Raw genomic sequence first — 26,120 nt, 5'->3', positions numbered from 1 at the left:
CACCACATCCACTGGTTCCCCCCTTATCATTACATCCTCAAAGAACTCTAGCAAATTTGATTGCACCTTCATAAAACCATGCTGACTCTGCTTCATTGAATCATGCTTTTCCAAATTACACCAGTCATCTCTTGCAGGAAAAGGTTGTGCATAACCAGCGCCAGCAGACCATAACCAGCAGGGGGACAGGTTTGGCTGCATCACCTTTTAAAAAAAAAAGGACACTGTGCTGGTCATTCTTGGCAGGGGCATGGCAGAGCCTGTGACCAGTGTCAGGTCTGAAGGAATATAAGATGCCGATATCCTCATGAATTATCCTCCTTCTCACATCCCATAATCTGCACATGAAGGCATGCACCTCTTGCTTTCTCCCCCCTCATGCATTTCTCATTTCAGACACCCAAGAAATCTAGTCTGCCCAGTTGGTGGTCAAATAGCAAGGAGTGTGGCATCAAGAAATGCGGTCACTCAATTTCATACTCCCGGCCAGGGCAAGGCGAAAAAGGTAACTTGGGTGCCAACTCCTGAGTGGGAACACACAGGTCCTTAGCCTACAGAACACTGATGAGTATGCACAATTAAAATGCTTGGTGCCTGCCAGAAAACCTGAATGCAATGTCAAGGATCATGGAGGAGTCCAGCTCCAGCCTTGCTTTGGGTAGTGTTTGGAGCCCATACTTTCCAACATGGAAGGGTGGGCAGATCCATTAACACTTGGGGACTCAACCATCATGTCCCATCTGATGGCTAAAGTCTCAGCTATTGCAGCACAAGCCACCCAATGTCAGTGCTACAATGGAAGCACAGACTGAAGTTATGCAACCACAGACTGCTGCCATCACGGCAGGGTTTACCAGTGTTGAAAGAGGCTTGCATTGTCTCAGCAGTCTGTACTCCAGCAGATTGCAGAGGCACTGCCCTTGGGGAATGACAATGGATCCATGGAGGATGACCCTACTGCCCTCCCTCTGGATGACAGCATATGTGCTTCCGCCACTGCCACTCCGCTAGTGCCCTTGCTGTCGCCAGTCTGTCAGACCAGATTTCTGCTGCCCATGCAGAGGTGGTGCAGTCTAAAGCCAGGCCTAGAGCTCAGGGTTGCCTGCAGTCTCTACCACAAAGTCAGCAGTCTGCCACCAGTCATGCTGCAGCTACTGGGGTAGCACAAAGAAAATACTTGCATTTATATAGTGCCTTTCATGACCACCGGATGTCCCAAAGCACTTTACAGCCAATGACATTGTTTGAAGTGTAGTCACAGTTGAATGTAGGAAATGCGGCAGCACAGCAACTGCGTAGGAGCACTAGGATAGGCAAAGGCATACACAAGACGGTCACTAAGGGAATGCACAAGGGTGATTAGTTGATTTTTTTTTTTATTAAATGTAAATGGTTGGAAAGTCTGCTTTGTGGTGGCTTTTATTTCAGCATGGTAAGAAGGATAATGCAGTTTTGGTCAGTAACAGAGCAAAGGCAAGGTGTTACATACCAGCTGCACATTCAGGAGTGGTAACCTTTGCGGTTGCAGTAAACTCAGCATTTATACACGGTGTCCACAAAGCCAGGTGTGTGCAATCGATGACGACCTGCACCATGGAAATGTCTGCTATCCTAGCAAAGCCACGTGCATGCTCCGTCTGCTTCTCTCTGGTCAGAGAGAAGACAACGAACGGAGAGATGTTACAGATGTCGCCTGCTCCAGCCTCGAAGGATCATGACATGAAGAAATTAAAGGCCAGAGTTATCATCTCAGCCACTGGCAGCACTGTCCTTGCTATGGAGTGAGGCTGCAAGAGTTGTTAGAGTACGGTGTGCATTTCCTTTGTGAATCGCAGACGCCCCACACTACTGGCTCAAGTTGAGGCAAGAGAATTGCTCTCAGAAGAACCTCTCTCTCTTCCTCTGTGAGCAACATGTCCTCTTTGCTGTATCTTCCTGTCCTGCTGCAGGCCAAGGGGGAAAATAACTCGTGCACCCATGACTGGGAGAAAAAAAAAAGTGGTCTGTCCAGAACCCTTGAATTCAAAAGCAAGGCCTTCTCCATTTCGGTCATCTCATCAACTGTAAACAAGCTCCAAACAGTTCCTCAAACTTAAAGTAAAAATTAAAAAAAAAAACACAAGTTACTTTAAAGTTGTTGATAACCCCTTTATATATCACTGTGCTGGGGGTGGGTGGGTCCTCCCTGCTGATGTACGCATTTTCAGCTTTGTGAGGTTAGGAGAGAGAATCAGCTCCAACAATGACAATGAAAATGGTAACGCTGGTGTCAAATCAGCATTGCATGCCGATTGATGTCACAATCTGTGTACTTAGCATACTTCTAGCACACGCTCCGAATGGCCATCCCAACCAAGATAGTGTCAGACAGTCGACAGAAGTGTAGGTGCGCCGCTCAGAAGCCATTTTGATCAGGCGCTATCGAACCAAATTTCTAGCCCACGATCTCTGATTTCAACAGGTCCATGGTGTGCATGTGTGGGGGAAGAGCTGGCATCGCCATGAAAACCAAAGATGTTCTAGTTAAAAATTGTTTTTATATTGCAGCCTCTGTTTTGAGAGAGAAAGCTAACTATAGTTCTCAGCTGTAACTTTCTAATTCTAAACATGCAGATTTCACAGTATTTTGGCCAGTGCTCATACCATGACATTACAGGAAAGCTAAAGCAGATGCATATATATCATGCCTGGCTTATGCCAGCACACTTTTCTTTATCCTAAATTAAACCTGGCACTCTCCCATCCTATTTCATGCTGACCCTTTCTCTCTTTTCCTTCCTCCCCCCACACAATAGCACTTGGCACATTCCTTTCACTCCACATAGCAATGCTCCTATATCTATGGGATTGAACATCCTGGCACAGACAATTTTTTTATCTTGCAAGAATTCCTGCCCAGTGTGCAATCCTTTGGAACAGCAACTGATGGCAGGAGCAGAGAACAGTATTAATTTTAAGTGAACAAGCAGATATTGCCCAGAAAATGCTGATGCTTGCAGGATACAAAAATTGTTAGCATGTGAGGATTACATGAACCTTAGTTGAGTAGATCCCATCAATGAACATCCACTCATTAGATTCACAAGAAGTGTGCACTAAAGGACACATCACAATAAAGCCCCTGACAACCTTTAGACAAAGTATGCTGGTCTACATTGACAAAAGATGAAGAAAAGCACACCTCTGGGAGAAGCATTACAGCATCTAGCACGTTCCAACTGCTATTATCTTCTGATTTGCAGAGCCAGTAACATGAACGAGTTAAAGCTCTCAAGGCAGTGGTGAATTGGCAGTGTGCTAATGTACCTTCTGCTTTTTTGGTTGAGGGAACTGGAACAGTATTGTACACATCCAAAACCACTGCTCACATCCAGTATGAGTGCTATTAAGTGATTACTTTTGGGACAAGGAACATTGCTAAGCCCTTTAATTGCAAGCTCCTGATTAAATATGAAAACTGTGCCTATAATCCACCCTCTTGAATTTTCTGACTTTCCATATCTGTATTCCTGCCAGAATCATTTCAATTAGTTGGCACCAGTATTTCTGACAGGGTCAGTCTTTTGTTGTGGTAGGCACAAGTGCTACCTTGCCACAGATAAGCCACCATTTCAGGACAACAATTTCTAGCCTGGTATTCAGAAATGACAAACGTGATTATGTGGGGTGGGAGAGAATCAGAAATATATCAAAAATGTATTTTTCAACATAGAACTTGTAGGACAGGTTCTGTCTAGTCAGCTCTGCATAACTGGTCTTTACCTGTAGGCATCAGATAGTACATCTAAATGAAAAAATGTCAGTCTGAGGGGTCAATTTCAATTATTCACATTCAGGCAGGAAAGTAGTCATGCAGGGTGTAAAACAGGTGGCCGACCTACTATGGGCTAAGGTACATGGCAGGAACAGTTAAAATAACAGAGACCTTGAGTCACAAACTTTTTCACCTGTCACTGCACAAAGTAAAGTATGCAAATCACCATTACAAGTGCACTTATAAAACAACAGTTAGCAACACACCCAATGAGCAAAACGCCCCACATACATCAAAACATTTGGGCTGGATTTTCCACTCCCTTGCGCCTCTGGTAGCGACCTGGAGGGACGGTAAAGGGAGTTTCTAGGCTTTATGGTGGGCGTCCAGCTTTTACCGTCCAGTCTGCAAATTCAGCTCATTTTTTTTTTTTTTTAAAAACGCCACCGCAAACACTTACCGCCCACCCTCTAGTTTCACGGAGATCATGACCTCAATTGTCATGCAACGCTCTGCTAGCACCCCGGATGCCAAATTAGGCTCCAACAGCATATTATATGCCCGCCCCAGGAAATGCCCAAAAAACCAGGCATTCCCAGGATGCAGCAGGCTGTATTTAAATGGTGGGAGGAGGATCCTACATCGCAGGCTACATTGACTGCAATGGTTGTGCACAGCACGCTGAGTGAAGCAGACTTGAAAGCGGCAATTACAGTGTCCTTACAACTTCAGTAAGAATTTAATGGGGGCATTATTAGTTCACCAGCGTATCATGCTCCAGGCTATTGCTAGGCGGCATCAAGCTAGATTAAGGGCGCTTAGCCATGTTGGCCCACAGATGAGAGGCTGAAGATGTCTGGGGAGGAGGGCTTAACCCCCACGACTTTACAGGCACCAACGCTCATATCTCCAGCTCGAAGGAGCAGTACGAGAGAAGGCTGCACTTTCGAAAAGAAGTGCTGATAGTAATATGCCATCTCCTACAGGCAGATCTACAGCTTTCCAGTACCAACAGGACTGCGCTGCCCATCGCAGTGAAGGTGACTGTGGTGCTGGCCTTCTATGCCTCTAGCTCCTTCCAGGCAATAGCAGGGGACATATGCAGCATCTCAATATGCTGCACATCGCCGCTTTCGGCACGTCACAAAGGCTCCGTATGCCCACAGAATAGCCTTCATAAAGTTCCCAATGAGCAAGGACAGCCAGAATGAGCGGGCACGTTGGTTTGTCAGAATTGCAGGCGTCCCAAGGGTTCAAAGAGTCATTGACACACACATGTGGCCTTGCAAGCACCATTTCACAATGCAGAGGTATTCAGAAACCAAAAGGGATACTACTCCCAAAGTGTGCAGCTGGTGTGTGACCACATTCAGAGCATCCTTGCAGTGAATGCAGATGCTTTCATCTTGCACGAGAGCAGTGTCTCAAATGTTTCAGCGACAAAGGGAAGGGCGCAGCTGGCTGCTCAGGGACAAATTATATGGCCTAGCCCTTGGCTCATGGACCTCACCTCCGCAACTCCCCCACAGAAGCCGAATAGTGCTGCAAGAGTCATGCAGCCACCTGCAACGTCAGACAGACAAATTGGGGTGTTCAAGCAGCACTTCCAATGCCTGGACCGCTCTGGAGGCAGTCTTCAATACTCCCCTCAATAGGTCTCCGAATTCATTGTGGTGTGCTGCATGCTGCACAAATTGGCCATTATAAAAAAAAAAGCCAGGCATTGCAAGCTCACCTCATGGAGGAGCAGACAAAGAGGAGCCTGGCAAGGCCCCGATTGCACAGCCACCTCATCCATGGGAGAGGCCACAGAGATGCTGCCGGACCAAGAGCCACACGTTTCCAGGTCATAATGGTCTGGTTTGCTTGAATGGAGGAAGCAGAGGGATGCACGCATACTGGCCACGCTATGTGCTACCGTAAAAGCACATCTCCAGTGAACCTTGGAATGATATACATGACACCAATGGCAAACAGCAGCAATGGCAAGCAGTCAGTGACAATTTACTCCAACAAAGTAACAGTTCCCCCACTCCCCAAAACAAAAACATACAATAAATAGCGTTCTGCTGCAAGGAACTCAACAATGAAGTGGATTATTTCAACTCAACTATTTACATGCGTCATATTCCATCAAGGCATCTGCACAACATTCTCACACCCCTTAGAGACTTGCCCTGCGCTTTCTCCCACCACCCATGCCCCCCCTCCTAAGCCTGCTGCTCCTCCATGAGACCTCAGTGCCTACAGCAAGGCTGCTTGAGGGTTGCTGTGTTAGTGCAGATGGCCTAGGAGGACACCCTGGAAGACTTGGCTGCAGACTGCTGTGCCTCAGCGGTAGCAGCCTCTGATGGTTCAGGTATGGACCGCGCAAGGTACATGGTGGGAGCCGAAATGCTGCCATGTTGAGGAACGGCAGCACCTTCCATTTCCTGGGAACCAATGACACACACAGGGCTGGGCCTCAGCATCCAGAGCATGATGTGTCACCATAACTTGCTAGCCTGCTTCTGCACAGTCACCCCATTGGACTGTGGGGAAATCAGGATGGCAGGAGTCAGTGACCGCATATCACTGAGTTGGAGTGTAGCTTGTGCCTGCGATGCGATCGCTGTTGCAACCTCACCCATGGCACACGCCACACATTTGAGTGCCATGGTTGCTGCTGGAGCTCATCTGCCTCAGAGCAGCCAAGGATGGGCTCGCTGGAGTCCTCAGACATGTGCAATAAGTGAGGCCTCCGCCACATAGCAAGTGCATCTATGCTCTGGGGAACCCTACCTAATGCACCCATGAGCTCTGTGCATTTCTGGGTTCTCAAGTCAAGGTCCATGTGCACCTGTTTTTGAGCAAGACTACTGTGCCGACTCCCCCTCCAGGGAGCTGGCCTTAGAGCTTCCCTCCCGCTCAGCGTTGCTGTAGGCCAGGTGCCTCGGAGTCCTCAAACCCCTAGATGTCGTCTTCGTCCTCTGATGTATCCCCACATGATGCGACTGGTGGGTTCGGATGTTCAAGCAGCAGACTATCTCCCCTGTGGCCAGATAGCGATGACACAAAGGCTGGCGGACTGCTGGCTGGTCATCTGCAAGCACAAAACAGACGTGTGGTTAGCAGCAGGGGAGGAGGTAGGGCGATAACAGGAAGGTGGCATTGGATATGTATATGAAGGAAGTCACATCAGTTGCAAGTGCCATTCACATACAGTCACTACCTGAAGCGGACTAGGCATCGCCCCTGTCCACCGCATGAACTGGGGTGCCCACGAGGGCCGATACACTCTGCTTGACCTTAGTTCCATCGGTACTGGTTGTCCGCCTCCAGTATGACGTTACCCCCTTCTATTATGGGAAAGCTTTCCCTGCAAGAAAGGTTCAGTAAGGGTCCACCTCCTCTTGTGCCTTCAATAGCTGCCACTGTGTGGATGTGCAAATATGTTGTCAGTGTGGCTGTTGAGGTTTTTCAAAGACTAGGAGGCAGGGAGAGCCAGCTAGCATAGCGGCTCAGTGTGATGTTTGGACAACGCACAACAGTGGGAGTGGAGTGCAAGAAGAGTTGACAATGGGGAGGGGACAATAGGGTACGTGCGTCCTGAATGCAGAGGGAATGGCTGGAGAAGTGAGCCCCCAGCTTTCTGCTGGATTCAACAACCCACACCATGGCCCGTAACACTGAGAAGGGCCAGCTATCTCAAAGACTTAACATTTGCACGAGACAGTGATCTTGCAAGCCTACATAAACGTGGAAGGGTACTCACCCAGAAGACCTTCGTGAGGTCGTTGAACTTCTTACAGCATTGTGCCAGGTCTCCATGTCTGCCACTGACACCTCCTGGGCAATCTTCCTCCATATTCTTCTAGATGCTGGGCACGGGCCTCCTTCCAACTAGGTGGGGTGCAAGCCACCTCCTCTCAATGGCCTGCATGAATGCTCTCCAGCAGCTATTGAGGCATCGCAGTGCATGTTGCCTGCCCTCTTGTTGCGCCATCTCCTGCTATGTTGGAAGTGGGCCAGGTCATTTGCGCATGTGCAAAGGAAACCACCGCGCCCTGAAAAATGTAAATGAGTCGGTGCAAATTTTGGAACTTTTTTTGCGCCGTGATTTTCAACAGGGGCACAAAACATCCTTGTGCAACGCCAGATTTTGTACCTCTGAACGTTGAGCCTATTTTTGCAGATGAACGTGCAAGCATTTCAAAGGCCGTATCAGGATTGCTCTGTTGCCATTAACGTCCAGAAATCACAAAAGCCAAAAATATAGCCCGAACAGTCTGGGGAAAAAAAAAAGCTAAATGGAACATGGTGGGGGGGGGGGGGGGGGGGGGGGGTGGCAAAATTGCCTTATGCCCGAAACAGGGCGCTCACACCTTAGTGACTTTACTACCACGATGGTAGAGGACTCTAGGAACATTCTGGTACCAAATTCAAAGTTATTGGAGAGGTTTACAAATTTTTGATCTGCAATAGATACTTTCAGCAGAACCTGCATGCAATACGATTTGGACAGCACCTTTACTGCCTGATTTGTTGAGATTGCCTGACCACAGCAATAACAATCCCTACCTGTGTGCAGTGGTTAGTGATCTCGTACGAGAGTTTTATTTATCTTTTGGAAAGTAACTAAATTAAACAGTTGGTTTATTTGATATGTTTTCATATAATTTCTAATACAGCCTTCTGTGAAATTCAGTTTTCTACTGATTAGATCAAGGAAAACAAAATGCACTAATCTACCCTAACAGGTTTACAGGTCAGACATTTATAGCATGGAAGGAGGCCATTTCGGTCCATCATGTCTGTGCCAGCCAAAGAGCTATCCAGCCTAATCCCACTTTCCAGCTCTTGTTCCGTAGCATCGTAGGTTATGGCAATTCCAAAAGCATGCCAAAGATTTTTTTTTTTTTTTTTATATATATATATATATATATATATATATATATATATATATATATATATATATATGTTTATATAAATATAAGTTCCATACCCACACCACTCTGGGTGAAAAATCTATGCTCCCTGGTTACTGACCCCTCTGCTAAGGGAAATAGGCCCTTCTCCACTATCTTGGCCCCTCAATTTTATACACCACAATAAGGTCTCCCCTCAGCCTCCTCTGTTCCAAAGAAAACAAACCCAGCCTATCCAATCTTTCCTCATAGCTAAAATTATCCAGTCCAGGCAACATCCTCTTAAAATCTCCTCTGTATCCTCCAGTGCAATCACATCTTTCTTGTAATGTGGTGACCAGAACTGCATGCAGTACTCTAGCTGCAGCCTAACTAGTGTTTTGTACTAACCTCCCTGCACTTGTATTCTATGCCTCGGCTAATAAAGGCAAATATTCCATGTGCTGCCTTATCTACCTGGCCAGCTACCTTCAGGGATCTGAACATGCACTCCAAGGTCCCTTTGTTTCTCTACACCTCAGTGTCTTACCATTTAATATGTGTATTCTCTTGCCTCGTTAATCCTCCCCATATGCATTCTCTCACTTCTCCGGATTGAATTCCATTTGCCCATTGGGCCAGTTCATTGATATCTTCCTGCAGTTTACAGCCACCTTAATCATCAATTATGCAGCCAATTTTTATACCATTTGCAATCTTCTTAAATCATACACCCTACATTCAAGTATAAATCATTGATATGTAGCACAAAAGGCCAGGGACCCAGTACTGAGCCCTGTGGAACCCCACCGGAAAAAGCCAGCCTGTCACAAACACCCTTCAACCATTACCCTTTGCTTCTGGCCTCAGCCAATTTTGGATCCAACTTGCCACTTTGCCCCAAATCCCATGGACTTTTACTTTCATGACCAGTCTGCCATATGGGACCTTATCAAAAGCTTTACTAAAATCCATGTACACATCAAATTTTGTGGTGGTAACAAGGAGGGTCAATCAAGTCAGTCATCAATCTCTGAACTGACCATCACTAACCTTAGGAAGACAGCCTCCTATAATTTTACTATTCTAGGACACACCTGCTGCAGACTGCCTCTTCGAGAGAAGTGTTGAATCTTCACCTCCGAACCCTCCCATAGCTATCTGTTGAGGATTGTCTCACCAAGCTGTCAACCAAACCTTTGGTGTGATAGTTATAGCAACCAGTGTTTACTTATCCATTTGTTTTTAAACTAGGCCCCAGAATGAAATTTATTCCAACATTAAATAAAAGTTGTGAATCTCAGGAAAATGTTGGATGAACCACATCACTTCAAATTAATCTGCGTTTTGAGATAGTTGGCATTATGTGCCAGATACCCAAGCCGGAACTTTCCCTGAAAAAGAAAATGGGTGTTGAGCGTGGTTTGGGGGGGGGGGGGGGGGGGGGGGGGGGTGGTGGAGGGAAAAAGGAGGGTGGGGCAGTTAAATTGTTAAAAGTGGATTTCCCAACTTGATCCAAGCCACTGTTTTTCTGCTAGCGGGGAGGGGCAGCTAAGTCACTCCCTGGAGGTGTTACCTCAAATTGCAATGAGGCTGGAAACCTCTTTTCCCCTCCATTTTAAATTTAACTTCCTGGGGATGATTTCACTGGTGAAACCCACCGTAACTACAATGGAAGAACTATGAATACCAGTAAAGTGACAAACAATTAACAATGTACTGACTTACACGAGGCACATGCTGAAGTTAAGGTCACTCAGGACCTGCACCTTTAATTCCAGCTCTCCTGTGTCACACTTGCCCGAGACCTCCCTTTATATACCACAGTGGGACAGGTATGCAAGTGCACCCCTGGTGGTAAGGTATGCTTATTGTTACAGGTCATATCCAGTTACAGTCATCATATATAGCATGGTAAGATAGTTATATACAGCAATGAGAGATACATGACATCACCCTCCCCCAAGGTCTTATTGCTTTTATAGATTCAGTCTCAGGTGGTCTGTGCTCTCGTGGAGCGTCTTAGTTGTGGTTCAGTGATTTGCCTTGATGCCTGTTTTTCGTTTGGTGTGATTGCTGGTATCTCGCCTGGGCTGTCTTGAAACTGCCCTTTCCTCAGGTTGTTCCACCTGTCTGTCCACCAGGTGTGGTGAGAGTTCCACATTGTAGTCTGCCTCTGGTTCTTCAGTGTTATCAGTGAATCTACTTTTTACTTGGTCTACATGCCTCCGGCAGGTTTGGCCATTGTCCATTTGTACAACCAGTAGCCGGTTTCCCTCTGTTACTGTTTCTGCAAGCCATTTGGGACCCCGGCCATAGTTTAGCACAAACACTTTGTTCCCCATCTCATTCCACCTCCCCCTCGAATTTCAGTCATGGTACTCAGTTAGCTTTTGATGCTTAGCCTCAACAATTTCATGCATGTCTGGGAGGATTAACGCGAGCCTGGTCTTTAAGGTTTGTTTCATCAATAGTTGCGCGGGGGGAACCCCAATCAACGAATGCGGACGAGATCGGTATGCCAGCAGCAGTCGCAACAGGCGGCTCTGCAGCATAGGATCTTGGATTCTGAGCATGCCTTGTTTAATGATCTGCACTGCTCGCTCCGCCTGGCCATTGGAGGCCGGCTTAACGTGATTTATACTGTGGTCAACTATAAAATTGTGAAATTCTGCGCTGGTGAAGCACGGACCATTATCACTGACCAATATGTCAGGAATGCAGTGCGTTGCAAACATGGTTCTAAGGCTCTCCACAGTGATGGAGGTGGTGCTAGAGTTTAAAATGGTGCACTCTATCCATTTTGAAAATGCATCAGCTACTGGGAGAAACATTTTGCCCATGAATGGGCCCGCATAGTCTACATGCGCCCGCGACCACGGTTTGGTGGGCCAGGGCTTTCCTGGGGGAATTACTGAGTTGGGCCCAAATGGTGCCCAGACAGATGCAGAGCTCCAAGTCCGCGTCAATGCCAGGCCACCAGACATGACCTGGCTATGGCCTGCATAAGGATGATCCCAGGTGCTCGCGATGGAGCTCCCAGACAAATGCCTCCCTGCCTCGTAAGGGCATAACTACTCAGCTACCCCACATCAGGCAGTCTGCCTGTAGAGAGAGTTCATGCATGCACCTATGGAAAGGTTTGACCTCCTCGGGGTAGGCATCGGGAGCCCCTGCCGAGTCACCGTTTAAAACACATATCTTAACTAGAGATAACGTGGGGGCACTTGTCGTCCAGGCTCTGATTTGGTGAGCGGTCATGGGCGAACTTGTAGATTCAAAGGCATTGATTGCCATGACCATCTCAGTCCTGTTCGTCGGACCCTTGTGGTCGCCAGGGGTAGCCTGCTAAACGCGTCGGCACAGTTGTCTGTGCCTGATCGTGTAGTCGTATCTGAATGCGCGCCGAGGCGTTGATTGCCTTGCACTCTGATAGTAGGGACTGAGGGGTTTCGAAAGCCATCTTGGCCCCGAAAAAGGTATTTGTGCATCTTTGACACCGTACACGCATGAGAGCACCTCCTTCTCAACCATACCGTACCCGCGCTCCGCCCACGAAAGTGACCTGGAGGCATAAGCAACGGGCTGCAATTTAACGCATCATTGACGTGCTGTAAAACACACCAGACCCTGTACGCTGACGCATCACACGTAAGGACTAACTTTTTACCTGGGTCAAAAAAGGCTAAAACACTCTTGGAACATAGAAGGTTGCGTGCCTCAAGATCGTTCTTGGGCGTTCCACCCCCCCCCCCCCCCCCAAAACCAATCGCACCCCTTTGAGTAGCATGTTGAGGGGCTCCAGCAGCGTGCTCAAGTTCTGCATAAAGCTCCCAAAGTAATTGAGTAGCCCGAGAAAGGCGCGCATTTACAAGACATTCCGGGGCCTGGGTGCCAGGTGAATCGCTTCGGTTTTGGATGGATTCCATCAGCAGCAATCCTTCTGCCCAAAAATTCAACTTCAGGCACGAGAAACAGACACTTGGATTTCTTATCTTAGGCCTACCTGATCCAATTGACTTAGTACCTCAAGATTGCGGAGACGAGAGTCGGTGTCCCTGCCCGTGAGGAGTGTGTCATCTTGAAAGACAACCGTCCCCGGGATGGACTTGAGCAGACTCTCCATGTTGAGATAGAATATAGCAGCTGCATACCTGATGCAGAATGGGCATTGATTGTACATAAAAAAGGCCTTGATGTATGTTGATGGTGGTGAGTAGCTTAGACTCTTCTGCGTATATGACGCAAGAACTGACCGATGCGAGGTCAAGTTGAGAAAAGATTTCCTCCAGCCAACGTGGCAAATAGGTCCTCCGCTCTGGGTATTGGTCCTGTAGGGAGACCGTTTATGATAGACTTGTAATCCCCACAGATTCGCATGGATCCATTAGGCTTCATGACGGAGACGATGGGGCTTGCCCAATCACTGAATTCTACGGGAGAAATTATGCCTTCCTGCAGAAGCCGGTCCAGTTAGTTTTCAATCTTTTCTATCACAAGGCACAGCCCTAGCCTTGTAATGGACCGGTCTGGCATTCTGTGATGTAGATTCTAACTTTCGCCCCTTTGAAGGTGCCCACACCTGAAAGATGTTCAAAATGGCTTAGAACTGTTGAGCAGGAGATCCGTTCCTGATGACCCAGGGACAATCCACAGGGAAAGTCAGTGCACCATCCCTTTGTGTGTGACTGAGAGCATGGCACTGCCAAGGACTGGGACGATTTCTTTAGTATAGGTCCTTAGTTTAGTGTCGATCTGTGAGTTTTGGTCTGTTGCTTTTGTGCGGCCACAGCTGTTCAAATTGTTGAACGCTCATGAGGGATTGACTGGCCCCAGTGTCCAGTTCCATGTTGACTGGTATCCCGTTGAGTAGAACCCTCATCATAATTGGAGGCGTCTTGGTGCAAGAACAGTGGACATTGGTTGTGTTAACCCACTGTACCTCGGCGTCTCGTGCACCGTTCCAACAGTCTTCTGGTCTGCTTTCTGACCCTTCAGATTCGTATACCAGCCGAGCTGCTGTTTTTCTGCACATGCGAGCCAGATGCCCTGTGTCATTGCAGTTTCTGCAAACGGCATGCTGAAATCGACACACCCTGGTTGAGTGCCTTCCCCCACATCTCCAACAGATGGTTTCCATGGTTTCCGAAGGATGAGCGGCGGCTGGCTGATCTCCCTTTAGCTTCTCAATCTGTTGTTGATTGCTCGCATTGTGGGTTGATGAGGTTGATCGGCTGTTCATGTGGCCCTTGATTTTGATGGCTTCTGGTGCCATTATCTGCTGTTGAAGGCCTGCTCTCCTGCCTTTGTGTGGGGGTAGCGGTTTGTTTCACAATGTGAACCCCTTGTTCTGATGCCTCGTTGGTTGTCGTACCCGAAGTATAGATCAGCCTCGTTTCTTCTTCGCCTGCCAAGAACGTCTGTGCGACCAGTGCTGCTGCCTCGAGAGTCAAGTTCTTGGTCTCTAAGCTTTCAGAATATGCCTGTGTGGCCTATTCCTTCAATAAAAAAAAGTCTCAGTACATCGGGGAACTCACATGAACTAGCCAGCCTCCGAAGTTCTGCCATGAAGTCGGCTATGCTTTGGCCCACACAGCGTCTGTAGTTGTAGAACCTGTGTCTGGCCATGTGTAGGCTGCTCGCTGGTTTCAGGTGGTCTCTCCAGTGTGCTGAACTCCTTGCTTGCTGGTTGCTCGGGTGCCAGCAGGTCTTTCATTAAACCGTATGTTTGAGCCACAGCTGGGTCAAGAGATGGGCTCTTCTCTTGTCTGCCTTATCGTCGCCCAGCCAGTCTTTGGTCACAAAGCTTTGCTGGAGCCTTTCTATAAAGTCATCCCAATTGTCTCCAGCATTGTATTTCTCATCTGAGCTGTTGGTAGCCATTCTGTGGTCCCGTAACTCGTCGCCACTGTTAAGTCCTGACTTACGAGACATATGCTGAAGTCAAGGTCACTCAGGACCTGCACCTTTAATTCCAGCTTTCCAGTGATGCACTTGCTGGAGACCTCCCTTTATATACCTCAGTGGGACAGGTATGGAGTGTCTCCTGCAAGTGCACCCCTGGTGGTAAGGTATGCTTATTGTTACAGGTCATATCCAGTTACAGTCATGTTTTGCATGGTAAGATAGTTATATACAGTAATGAGATACATGACAGTGATCAGGAGAGCACACATGGAAATTCATCCTTAATCCTAACTTCATAGCAACATAATATTAAACCAAAACCTCTAGGCAAAATAAATTATCTTGAAACATTATAGGCCTTGGAGGAACAAAGAAGTTCCATTTAAAATATCCTGGTTACCAGGAAGACAACAACCAGGATCAGGAGGAGAGAATGGAAGACGGGATATTCCATACCCATAATTGCTGTCTTAACCCGGCTGGATAACCTATGCCACTGTACACAGACCAAGGAGGCCATTCCTTGTTTTCTCTACAAGGCAGTGTGCAAGATTGTGCGCTCCACCACAGGCATCAGAGTCATGCCAGCTGCTGGCCCCAGAATTGCAAACAGGGATACAGGCCTGTCCATAATATACACAAGCTCAAAGTTTGATTTTCCAGTATTCAGTTTATCGACTGCTTCCATTTTTAGAGCAGTGATTGATAGTTGGTTACCATTCTCTTTACAGTTAGTTCTGACTATGCCAATGATTAGATCATATTTAGTGGATTATTCCTTGGGTAGGAGTAGCTGGTTTGAGTTAATAAAAAAAGTAATGAGATCATAGCACTGCTGTAAACATTTTTCCTTACAGGTAGCTTCACAGGATTTCCCTCCCCCCACAACAGTTCTTAGTTACACATGCATACTTTTTGTAAGATCCAGCTCATTCATCAAATTTAAAGGGTTTCCCTCCACATTAAGATTACACAACTGCTTCTTAGAAACTTAGAAAATAGGTGGAGTAGGCCATTCGGCCCTTCAAGCCTGCACCGCCATTCAATGAGTTCATGGCTGAACATGCAACTTCAGTACCCCATTCCTGCTTTCTCACCATATCCCTTGATCCCCCAGTAGTAAGGACTACATCTAACTCCTTTTTAAATATATTTAATGAATTGGCCTCAACAACTTTCTGTGGTAGAGAATTCCACAGGTTCACCACTCTCTGGGTGAAGAAGTTTCTCCTCATCTCGGTCCTAAATGGCTTACCCCTTATCCTTAGGCTGTGACCCCTGGTTCTGGACTTCCAACATTGGGAACATTCTTCCTGCATCTAACCTGTCTAAACCCGTCAGAATTTTAAACGTTTCTATGAGATCCCCTCTCATTTCTGAACTCGTGAATAAAAGCCCAGTTGATCCAGTCTTTCTTGATGTCAGTCCCGCCATCCCGGGAATCAGTCTGGTGAACCTTCGCTGCACTCCCTCAATAGCAAGAATGTCCTTCCTCAAGTTAGGAGACCAAAACTGTACACAATACTCCAGGTGTGGCCTCACCAAGGCCCTGTACAACTGTAGTAACACCTCCCTGCCCCTGTACTCAAATCCCCTCGCTATGAAGGCCAACATGCCATTTGCTGTCTTGTAAACAAATATTTTCTCTCATTTTACAACCATTAAAGTACTAGCAAGCCATTAATTTTTAAGTTCTAATTCTGGTTTTCAAATCCCTCCATGGTCTCACCCCACATTTTCTGCAATCTCCTCCAGCCCTACAACTAATCTGCACTCCTCCAATTCTGGACTTTTGAGCCACCCAGATTTTAAAAATCGCAGTGCTTTCAGCTGCCAAGGCTCGGAGCTCTGGAATTCCCTCCCCAAACCTCTTATCCTTTAAGACACTGCTCAAGAACAGAACAGAATAGGAGCAGGAGTAGGCCATCTGGCCCCGCGAGCCTGCTCCGCCATTTAATAAGATCCTGGCTAATCTGATCAGGGACTCAGCTCCACTTCCCTGCCTGCTCTCCATAACCCTTTATTCCCCTATCGCTCAAAAATCTGTCTATCTCCACCTTAAATATATTCAATGACCCAGTCTCCACAGCTATCTGGGGCAGAGAATTCCATAGATTTATAACCCTCTGAAGAAATTTCATTTCAGTTTTAAATGGGCAACCCTTATTCTGAGACTATGTCCCCTAGCTTTTGTTTCTCCCAAGAGTGGAAATATCCTCTCTGCATCCACCTTGTCTAGCCCCCTCATTTTTTGATATCACCTCATTCTTCTGAACTCCAAATGAGTACAAGCCCAACCTATCAGAAGTCAACTCCCTCATCTCCAGAATCAACCTTCTCTGGGCAGCCTTCAATGCAAATATATCCTTCCTGAAATACGGAAGCCAAAACTGTACGCAGTACTCTAGGTGTGGCCTCATCAATACCCTGTACAGCTTGTAGCAGAACTTTTGCTTTTATACTCTATCCCCCTTGCAATAAAGGCCAACGTGCCATTTGCCTTCCTGATTATGCAGGCACAGCAAGTACTCAGTGTTTCATGCACAAGGACCCCTCTGTACTGCAGCACTTGGCAATTTTTCTCCATTTAAATTATAATTTGCTTTTCTATTTTTTCCTGCCAAAGTGGATAACCTCACATTTTCCCACATTATACTCCATCTGCCAAATTTTTGCCCATTTACTTAGCTTGTCTATATCCCTTTGCAGATTGTGTCTCCTCACAATTTGCTTTCCCACCCATCTTTGTATCAGCAAACTTGGCTACATTACACTCGGTCCCTTCATCCAAGTAATTAATAGATTGTAAATAGTTAAAGGACCTAGCACCAATCCCTGCAGCATCCCAATAGTTAGTTTGCCAACTGGATAACGATCCCTTTATCCTCAGTTTTCAATTAGCCAATCCTCTATCCCTGTTAAAAGCTCAATGGGTTAGGGGTAATATATTATCTTGTGCAGTAACCTTTTGTGGCCCCTTATCAAATGCCTTCTGGAAATTCAAATACACCACATCCACTGGTTTCCCCTTATCCATCCTGCTCAAAGAACCCCAGCAAATTTGTCAAACATGATTTCCCTTTCATAAAGTCATGTCGACTCTGCTTGATTGAATTATACTTTAAGTGTCCCCCTACTACTACTTGCTTAATAATGGACTCCAGCATTTTCCTCAATGACAGATGTTAGGTGAACTGGTCTATAGTTTCCTGCTTTGTCTGCCTCTTTTTAAAAAAAAGCAGGCGTTACCTTTGCAGCTGTCTAATCAGCTGGGACCGCCCCAGAATCCAGGGAATTTTGGTAGGTTACAACCAATGCATCCACTATCTCTGCAGCCACTTCTCTTACGACCCTAGGATGCAAGCCATCAGGTCCAGGGGACTTGTCCACCTTTAGTCCCATTATTTTACCAAGTACTACTTCATTAGTGATAGTATTAAGTCCCTCCCTCCCTATAGCCCCTTGATTATCTACTATTGGGATGTTTTGAGTGTCTTCCACCAAAGAATATTTGTTCAGTGTCTGCCATTTCCTGGTTCACCATTATTAAAACCTACCCCTCAGAAACATAGAAAATTACAGCACAGAAGGAGGCCACACCGGTCAACAAAGAGCCACACAGCCCTTGGTCAGCAGCCCTAAAGGCTGCACATAAACCTATGAACAATGATGGAAAGGCAAAGAGCACCCAGCCCAACCAATCCGTCTCACCACAACTACGATACCCCTTATACTAAAACACTACAGTCCACCCTAAACAGAGCCATGTGATCTCCTGGGAGAGGCAAAAACCCAGGCCAATTGAGAAAAAAAAAAGTAATCTGGGAAAATTCCTTTCCGACCCATCCAGGCAACCACCCTGGCCGTATTCTATTCCCTGCAGTACTTATATCTGCTCCGTCCAACAAAAAGGTCATCCAGTCTAATCCCAATTACCAGCTCTAGGTCCATAACCCTGCAGGTTACTGCACTTTAAGTGCCCATCCAACCATCTCAAAAGTGGTGAGGGTTTCTGCATCCACCACTCTTCCAGGCAGCGAGTTTCAGATCCCCATAACCTTCTGCGTAAAGAAGCCCCCCCCTCAAATCCCTTCCAACCTCCTTAAAACTATGCCCCCTTGTAATAGGTCCCTGATTATCCACTATGTCCAGGCCTCAATATTTTGTACACCTCAATGAGCTCACCCCTCAACCACCTCTGTTCCAATGAGAACAAACCCAGCCTATCCAATCTGTCTTCAACTAAAATTTTCCATTCCAGGCAGCATCCTAGTAAATCTCCGCTGCACCCTCGCTAGTGCAATCACGTCCTTCCTATCATACGGCAACCAGAACTGCACGCAATACTCCAGTTGTGACCTAACCAAAGTATTATACAATTTAAACATAACCTCCCTGCTTTTATATTCCATGCCTCAGCCAATAAAGGCAAGCATTCCATCTGCCTTCTTAACCACCTTATCCGCCTGGCCTGCTACTTTCAGGGTTCTGTGGATAAGTACAAGGTCCCTTTGTTCATCTATACTATTAAGTGGCCTACCGCCTAATGTGTATACCCGTTCCTTATTAGCCCTCCCAAAGTGCATCACCTCATACTTCTCTAAATTAAATTCCATTTGCCACTGCTCTACCCACCTGACCAGTAGATTGAGATCCTCCTGCAGCCCATGACTTTCCTCTTCATTATCAACCACATAAGCCAATTTTAGTGTTGTCTGCAAACTTCTTAATCATACTCCCTATATTAAAATCTAAATCGTTGATATATAGCACAAAAAGCAAGGGACCCGGTACGGAGCCCTGTGGAACCCCAGTCACAAAAACATCCATCATTACCTTTTGCTTCCTACCTCCAAGCCAATTTTGGATCCAACTTGACACTTTGCCTTGTATCCCATGGGCTTTAACCTTCATGACCAGTCTACCATGTGGGACCTTATCAAAAGCTTTGCTAAAGAAGTCCATATATGCTGCATCGTATGCACTACCCTCATTGAATTTTGTGAGGAGATAACCAAGAGGGTCAATCAGGTTAGTCAAACACTATCTTCCCTTAACAAATCCGTGCTGGCTGTCCCCAATTAATCCTTGCCTTTCCAAATGCAGATTTATCCTGTCTTTCATGATTTTTTCCAATTTTCCCACCACTGAGGTTAGGCCCATAATTACTCAACCTATCCCTTTAACAAGGGAATATATACACAAGGGTATTATAATGAGCAGTCCTCCAATCCTCCAGCACCATGCCCAGATCCAAAGAGGACTGGAAAATGATGGTCAAGGCCTCAGCTATATCCTCTTACTTCGCTCAACAGCCTGGGATGCACTTCATCCAGGCCTGGGGGCTTAGCTACTTTCAAAGCTGTTAAACCCTTAATACTTCATTTATTTCATCCAGAATATCACTCAATAGCAGTATCTGCATTGCCCTTTTCATTTGTGAAAACAGATGCAAAGTATTAATTAAGAATCCTCCCAACATCTTCCACCTCCACACAAAGATAAACCTCAGTCTCTAATAAGCCCTATCCTTTTAGTTACCCTCTGAATATATTTATAGAACATCTTAGGGTTTTCCTTAATTTTACTGGCCAAGAATTTCTCATGCTCTTAGCATTCCTAATAATCCTTTTTAATTTTGCCTCTTAACTTTCTATATTCCTCTAAAGATTCTGTAGTATTTAGCCATTGATATGACATAAGCGTCCCTTTTTTCCTTAATCCTCCCCTGCAAGTCCCTAGACATCCAGGGAGCTCTGGAATTATTTTTCTCAGCCTTTTTCTTTAAGCCCCTTCATCTAATATCTCCTTGTGTGGTTCTGTGTCAAATTCTCTTTGATAATGTTCCTGTGCGGGGCCCTTGGGAAATGTTACTGCATTAACAGTGTTATATAAAATAGAAATTGTAATTTAAGGTTTCAATTTCAGGATTATTTAACTGATCAGCACCTTGTTCTTTTGAGATGCAGCTAAAAGGCCACTTCAGAAATGTTTGAGTTTCATTACAATTAATAGGAAGCTCCTTCAACATCCTCAAATGGCCTGCTACAGTCATGAAGGTTATCTAATATCACAGAATGGCTAGAACCAGAATATTGTGCATGTGTTTTATGCAGAAAAGGCTATCCACAAAGCTAAAATTATTTTTAAATTAGCTGATTTTGCAGGGCCAGCATCAAAAATGTGCCACTTTGGAGCACAAAGAATGCAATGTGCTTTATTGCATGCTTTTAGATTGATCATGCTCAATCAAGGAAAGAGTTCAGTGAAGCTTTAAACAACCTCAAGCCATGGTGGATTTTTGTGTGTTGCTTGCTAGTCAATCTTAATCATGAAAATTGAAGTCTCCGATGAGAATGGTGAAAATAGGGATGGATGGTTGAAATGTGTTGCTGGTATGTGACAAGCAACTAAAAATGGCTCCACCAGCAGATTAGGGATGATATATTCAAAAATATTTTCCTCTTCTAGGCAGCCAGCTTTTGTTCTGTTTCTCTTCTTTGATCTCAAAATTATGTTTAAGACCAACATTTTCTTCAATTAGTCACCCACAGGTTACCTTCTGTGAGGATTACTTGCCACACTAGATAAAAAATGATAAATGGCTGTATCAATGAGCATTACTAGTTGGGTTAAAAGTAACTTGGAGTAAAATTCCACTTCAGCAGGTGCAAAATGGACAGTACTGGATTGGCTACCCATTATACATTCACCCAGTCTTCCAGAAGGTTGGACAAGTGTATAACAGTGGCAGTTGATGCACTATCTGCTTTGCACCCCTGATTAAGTGGAAATGTATTCCCATTCTTTTGATGATTGTGACATTACAATCTATCATGATTCCCACAAAAATCTGCAATTCAAGGAAGGGGAAACCAGGGAATTATGGACCACTTATCTTTATTTGTTGGGAAATTATTGCAGTCAATTGTCAGCGAAAGAATACCTTGAAAATGTTCAACTGAGTAGAGAGCCAGCATGGATTTGTAAAGGGTAGGTCATACCTGATTAACTCGATCTAATATTTTGAAGAGCCGACGATAGTAGTGGAAAACGCGAATCGAAGAGCAAAGGAATATTAGAGTACAAATAGGCAAATCACTGAAAGTAGCGACACGTCATAAAAAAAGCAAACCAAGCACTATGCTTTATTTGTGGAGGGATTGAATTAAAAAAAAGAGAACTTATGCAAAATTTGTATCAAACCTTGGTATAATTCTGATCATGTTGTAAAAAGGAGAGAGGCACTGGAGAGGGTCTGAAGATTTACAAGGATGATACCAGAGTACACGGAACAGCTTTTTGGTCTCTATACTGCCCCATTTTTTGGTAGTAATCGGGCAAAGCAAGACCAAAATCCCAATGGAACCCTTAGTGCCATCATCTCACCACCTTGATGTTAGTTTGCATTTTTATCCAGGTCCCGATAGGCGCAGGAGCCGCGCAGAGTGGTGTGTCGGTCAGTCGTCCAAAAGTTAAAATCGACTCGTGTCTGCACTGCGCAAGCCCCGCCCATTACAACATTGCAGAACATGGCCAAACCAGTGCCCCTGGAGATCGTTGGAGGCTGCTGGAAAAAAAAAGTGCTTGGTTTTTGGGCCAGGGTGAGTATAATAATTCTAACTGCAATGTCAAAAAAAAATGCTTCTACTCAATTACTCATTTTCCCATTGCCACCGCCTCATATTCCATTAGCCTGGCCCTCCCTTTTAAGTCGGAACCGCTGGCTCAGCTTGACGGTTGGACTGCCGGATTTCCTGCCCAACCCCCACATCCCGTTCGAGAGCCATCAGCACTGGAAAAGCGCAGGCAGCTCGCCTGTCAAATTTAATCTAAATGGTTCGGACCTCCCGCTGGCGACATCGACCTCCCCCCCCCCCCCCCCCGATATACGCTACACATCGAAATTGCTCTCTAAATCTCTTCTACTCTGCTGAAAAATCTAACGTGCGCCCATTGACCAGTGAGGCATTTTTCCATTTCCAACACTAGACATTGTGGCCTCTACCAATTTAGTGCTAAAATGTGTAGTTTTATACTGTAGATCCATGCCTACCTAGTTTGAATTAATTTATATAACACCCTTACAAGACCTTGGAGACTTGAAGGCCATGAACGCAGGTACAACAGGTAAAGGGGCGAATGTCCACTGTCCTTCACAGCAACATTAACTTGTCGTAGGAAAGTTTAAGATTGTTTTACTTTTTATACCGTCATAACAAACCATTTTTTTTACAATCTTGCCAATAAAAGGACGGTCTGGTTAGAGCCCACACATTTACAGAAATCATTTGAAAATCGAGTCCCGGAATAGTAACTTGGCGCATGCCATAATGCTGTGAAATTAGTAACCGTATGTTCATAGAAATCTGCACAAGGCAAAAATGTAGCACCTTAGCGCTGCGAGAAATAAAAAGGTGGCATTTGCGGAACCGTATTGGCTCAAATGCAATCTTAGTTGAGTGTCTACTTTGGGACAGGGCCGTCAGAATTTCTGTAAAACCAGAGAGCGGCGCTATTTACCGCTTTCTGTTACTGCCAATATCCTTGTGCGTCAAATCAAGAATCCTGTTTTCACTGCTTCTCATTGAATGATATAAACAATCTGTTCTGTTCATTGCACATAGAACACCATGTCCTGCTCTATACTTGCACAGTGCATTGCTCTTCATGATTAACGAGTTTAGACAGTTCATTCCCATCCTCGGGTTAACGAGGCACGGTTTTGGGACACTTCGGCAGAGAGGAGATGGTGCAGTGGCTTTAGTAACATTCTGGAGCGGAGATCGATGCTTTCAAGTGATATGTAACAGATTCAATTTCCACCAAAAAAGGTCATCCATGATCGTGGAGGTTTCCCCAATATCTTTACCATTTGGGATAAAGGGCTCCGTGTACAAATGTATAAAACAGCAACCAATGCGTGTTTAAATTCAGTTTTCAATATAAGTTTACTGCAGTTTTATACAAAATAACCATATACTAAATAGGAATTTTGCGACACTATACAAATATGGCTCGAATTCAAAATTAAAGACGAATAGAAAGAGCTGCTTCTAACTAGAATTGTGCCTCTATTGCCTGAAGTAAAGTGCCTTGTAATAATCCCGCGCGTCGGCTTAGGACGATATTCTGAGCCAAGCAAATTGTTCTGATGAAGGATCCCACTTGAAATATGAACTTCTCAGCTGCTGACTGACGGGATTTATTTTAAATTTTGAACTAGAAGAAATTTTGTTCCTGCTCCGATCCAATCCACAAATAAAACCAGAAAACGCTGAAGACTAAAACGGCAGGCATTTGGGAAAAGGTTGGAAATAAATTACTGCTTATCTTTTAGACTTGGGTTCCGGTGAATGGTCTACATGCCAACTTCATAGCATGTCTTTACAAAAAAAAATCTTAGATGTACATGTTTTTATTTCAGTTTTGGAACTTTTGAATGGGGTTCTCTTTAGAACCAAAGTCTGGTGTATATTTCTACTTGATCAAAATGTGAGCACTGATAAAGGTCAGGCTACCGTTTTAATGTGATTAAATACTAAGACTACATGGGACATTTAAAAAAAAAAGCCAAAGCTGTATATTTGAAATAAAACTACAAAGTATTGGATATACACAGGTCAGTACAAAAGGAGGAGAGGAGAAAAAAAAAATTCTGACCAAGGCTCTGCACTCAAATCTTTTTTGCCCCCAGAACCGGGATTTCTGTTTGATTGAGCCAACTACTTGTGCTCAGAGCAATACTTTATTTAAAACCCAATACGACAAGCCTGGAACTTACTGCTGGTGATGTTAGCGGAGGAATACTTAAGTGTACACGAAATTCCTCCGTCCACTGTTTAAACATATGTATTTTAAAAGTCCTTACTAAAAGAGGGTATAGAAAAATGAACAAGTGTTTGTCGTCTGGTATCACCAATAGTAATTTCTGGGCTGCAAACATTTCGTTACGTGACTGTTCAGAATAAATGAAATCCTTTCTAGAGATGTACATAGGGTTACCAAGAGGAGTTCATAATAAACTGGTTAACAAAAGCCTTGATGTTGGGAATGGATGTTTTATTATAATCAATACAAATTCTTCCAAGTTTGGAAAGTTGTAGCAGATTGATAAAATGATTGCGGTGCCCATTCCAGCTCCTGTGCAGGAACGAACTGAATTGAAAGCTCTTACCGGGCAGGATTTTACAATATAGGAGAACTCAAAACAGAAACCCAGCACCAGAAAGCTTTGGGTTGTGCACAGCATTACGCGGGTGAAGAGTAGTCAGAGCTTCACCATACCTTCCATTTCACAGCTCGGAGATTTTTGGTGAGGTTTTTTTTTCCAGTTTATTAATTATGGAATGAAAATGACGGCTCACTTGTCTCCGCAATCATACAGATGATAGAAAACCCGCTATAAAAATGGTCAGCCCGATACCACCATTCAATTATTGGCCATAGTATTATTTACAGAAACATAAATGGAGGCAGAAACAGAACAGCTTTCAAATCTATCATTTGGAGCGAGGTTTAAAAAAAGTTATTTTACTGCAGCTTACTGAATTATAAAAATCAGCTCGGCGTTTAAATAGATTCAGTTTGACTTACTCTTCGATCATAAATCTCATTCCGAACAGTTCTGTGATGCCCAACAGCTGACAGGAAGGCGCGCGCAAACATCCATACAGCCAGAGGGGTGGGGAAGGCATACCCACCCAAACACAAAACATAAACAAACACACTGACACGAGAGAGAGGATGGGGAGAAAGCAGACACAAAGAATTACACGGAGAAGTACAAAGAAACAGGTCACATACACTTGTTGCTAATTCAACGCCTGCGAGTTACAACCACACGAAAAGTTTGTAACACCCTCATCTGATTTCTATTTCCCAACCAGTTTTGAATGACGTCGATGATCTGCAGTGGAAAGGTGGGTTTGATCAGAGAATTTCAGCTGATCCCCAGAGCAGCGAATAATAAGGAAGTCATTTTTTTAATAAAACAGAACAAGTCTATCTTCAAAACTCATCGAAAGCTAAAGCAAAGACCGCCCAAGTAGGAATATTCTTCCTTAATATTTCAGCGTAAATATAGGGCAGTAGGCGACCGAGAAATTTATGTAGTTAGAGTCAGTAAGAGATAGTGCGATTGTTTTGAACACTCACCTCCTTCCATAGACGCTTTGATAAGGGTCAGGAGCAGGTATCCCTGTAAGAGCGATATAGCCATCTTGTCGAGCACTCCACAAAATACTAACTCACTCCAAGTCCAGCCGCTTTTATTCACTTGACCCTAATTGCCACTTGTAAGAGACGGGTGTGGACAATACGTAATTAGTGAGGGACCCGGCTCCATCCTAGTAGCCAGTTGACTTTTCTCTCCTGTTGCTTTTTTTTCTGGTCAGTCCTGCCAACATTGCAGAACTCTTGCCAGAATCTCGGCAATTGCGTCTGTTTTCTCTGCCAGGTCGTTTGCGTGCGCTCTGAAACTTTATTAGAAAAAAAGGACAGCGAGTCAGCCAGATAAGGCAATTTGAATAGTGCATGCAGTATGGGTCACAACATGGGAAGAGAGATAAGCT

General features: G+C 45.1%; 1 protein-coding gene across 4 annotated transcripts in view; it reads right to left on the bottom strand.

Moving 5' to 3' along the window:
• The window catches only part of LOC139226469 (elastin-like), a 435,956-nt gene extending 410,043 nt beyond the window's left edge, over nucleotides 1–25,913 (bottom strand). For all 4 annotated transcript variants that reach the window (XM_070857261.1, XM_070857262.1, XM_070857263.1 and 1 more), the window contains exon 1: nucleotides 25,705–25,913. In XM_070857261.1, coding sequence (XP_070713362.1) covers nucleotides 25,705–25,768 — 64 coding nt within the window. In that variant the 5' untranslated portion in view covers nucleotides 25,769–25,913. The remainder of the gene's footprint in view (nucleotides 1–25,704) is intronic.
• Between the last annotated feature and the right edge of the window lie 207 nt (nucleotides 25,914–26,120).

Source organism: Pristiophorus japonicus, chromosome 16 (assembly GCF_044704955.1).
Source record: "Pristiophorus japonicus isolate sPriJap1 chromosome 16, sPriJap1.hap1, whole genome shotgun sequence".
Classification (NCBI taxonomy): Eukaryota; Metazoa; Chordata; class Chondrichthyes; family Pristiophoridae; genus Pristiophorus; species Pristiophorus japonicus.
The sequence above is the reverse complement of the archived record's forward strand: the minus strand, read 5'-3'. Positions and strand labels throughout refer to the sequence as shown.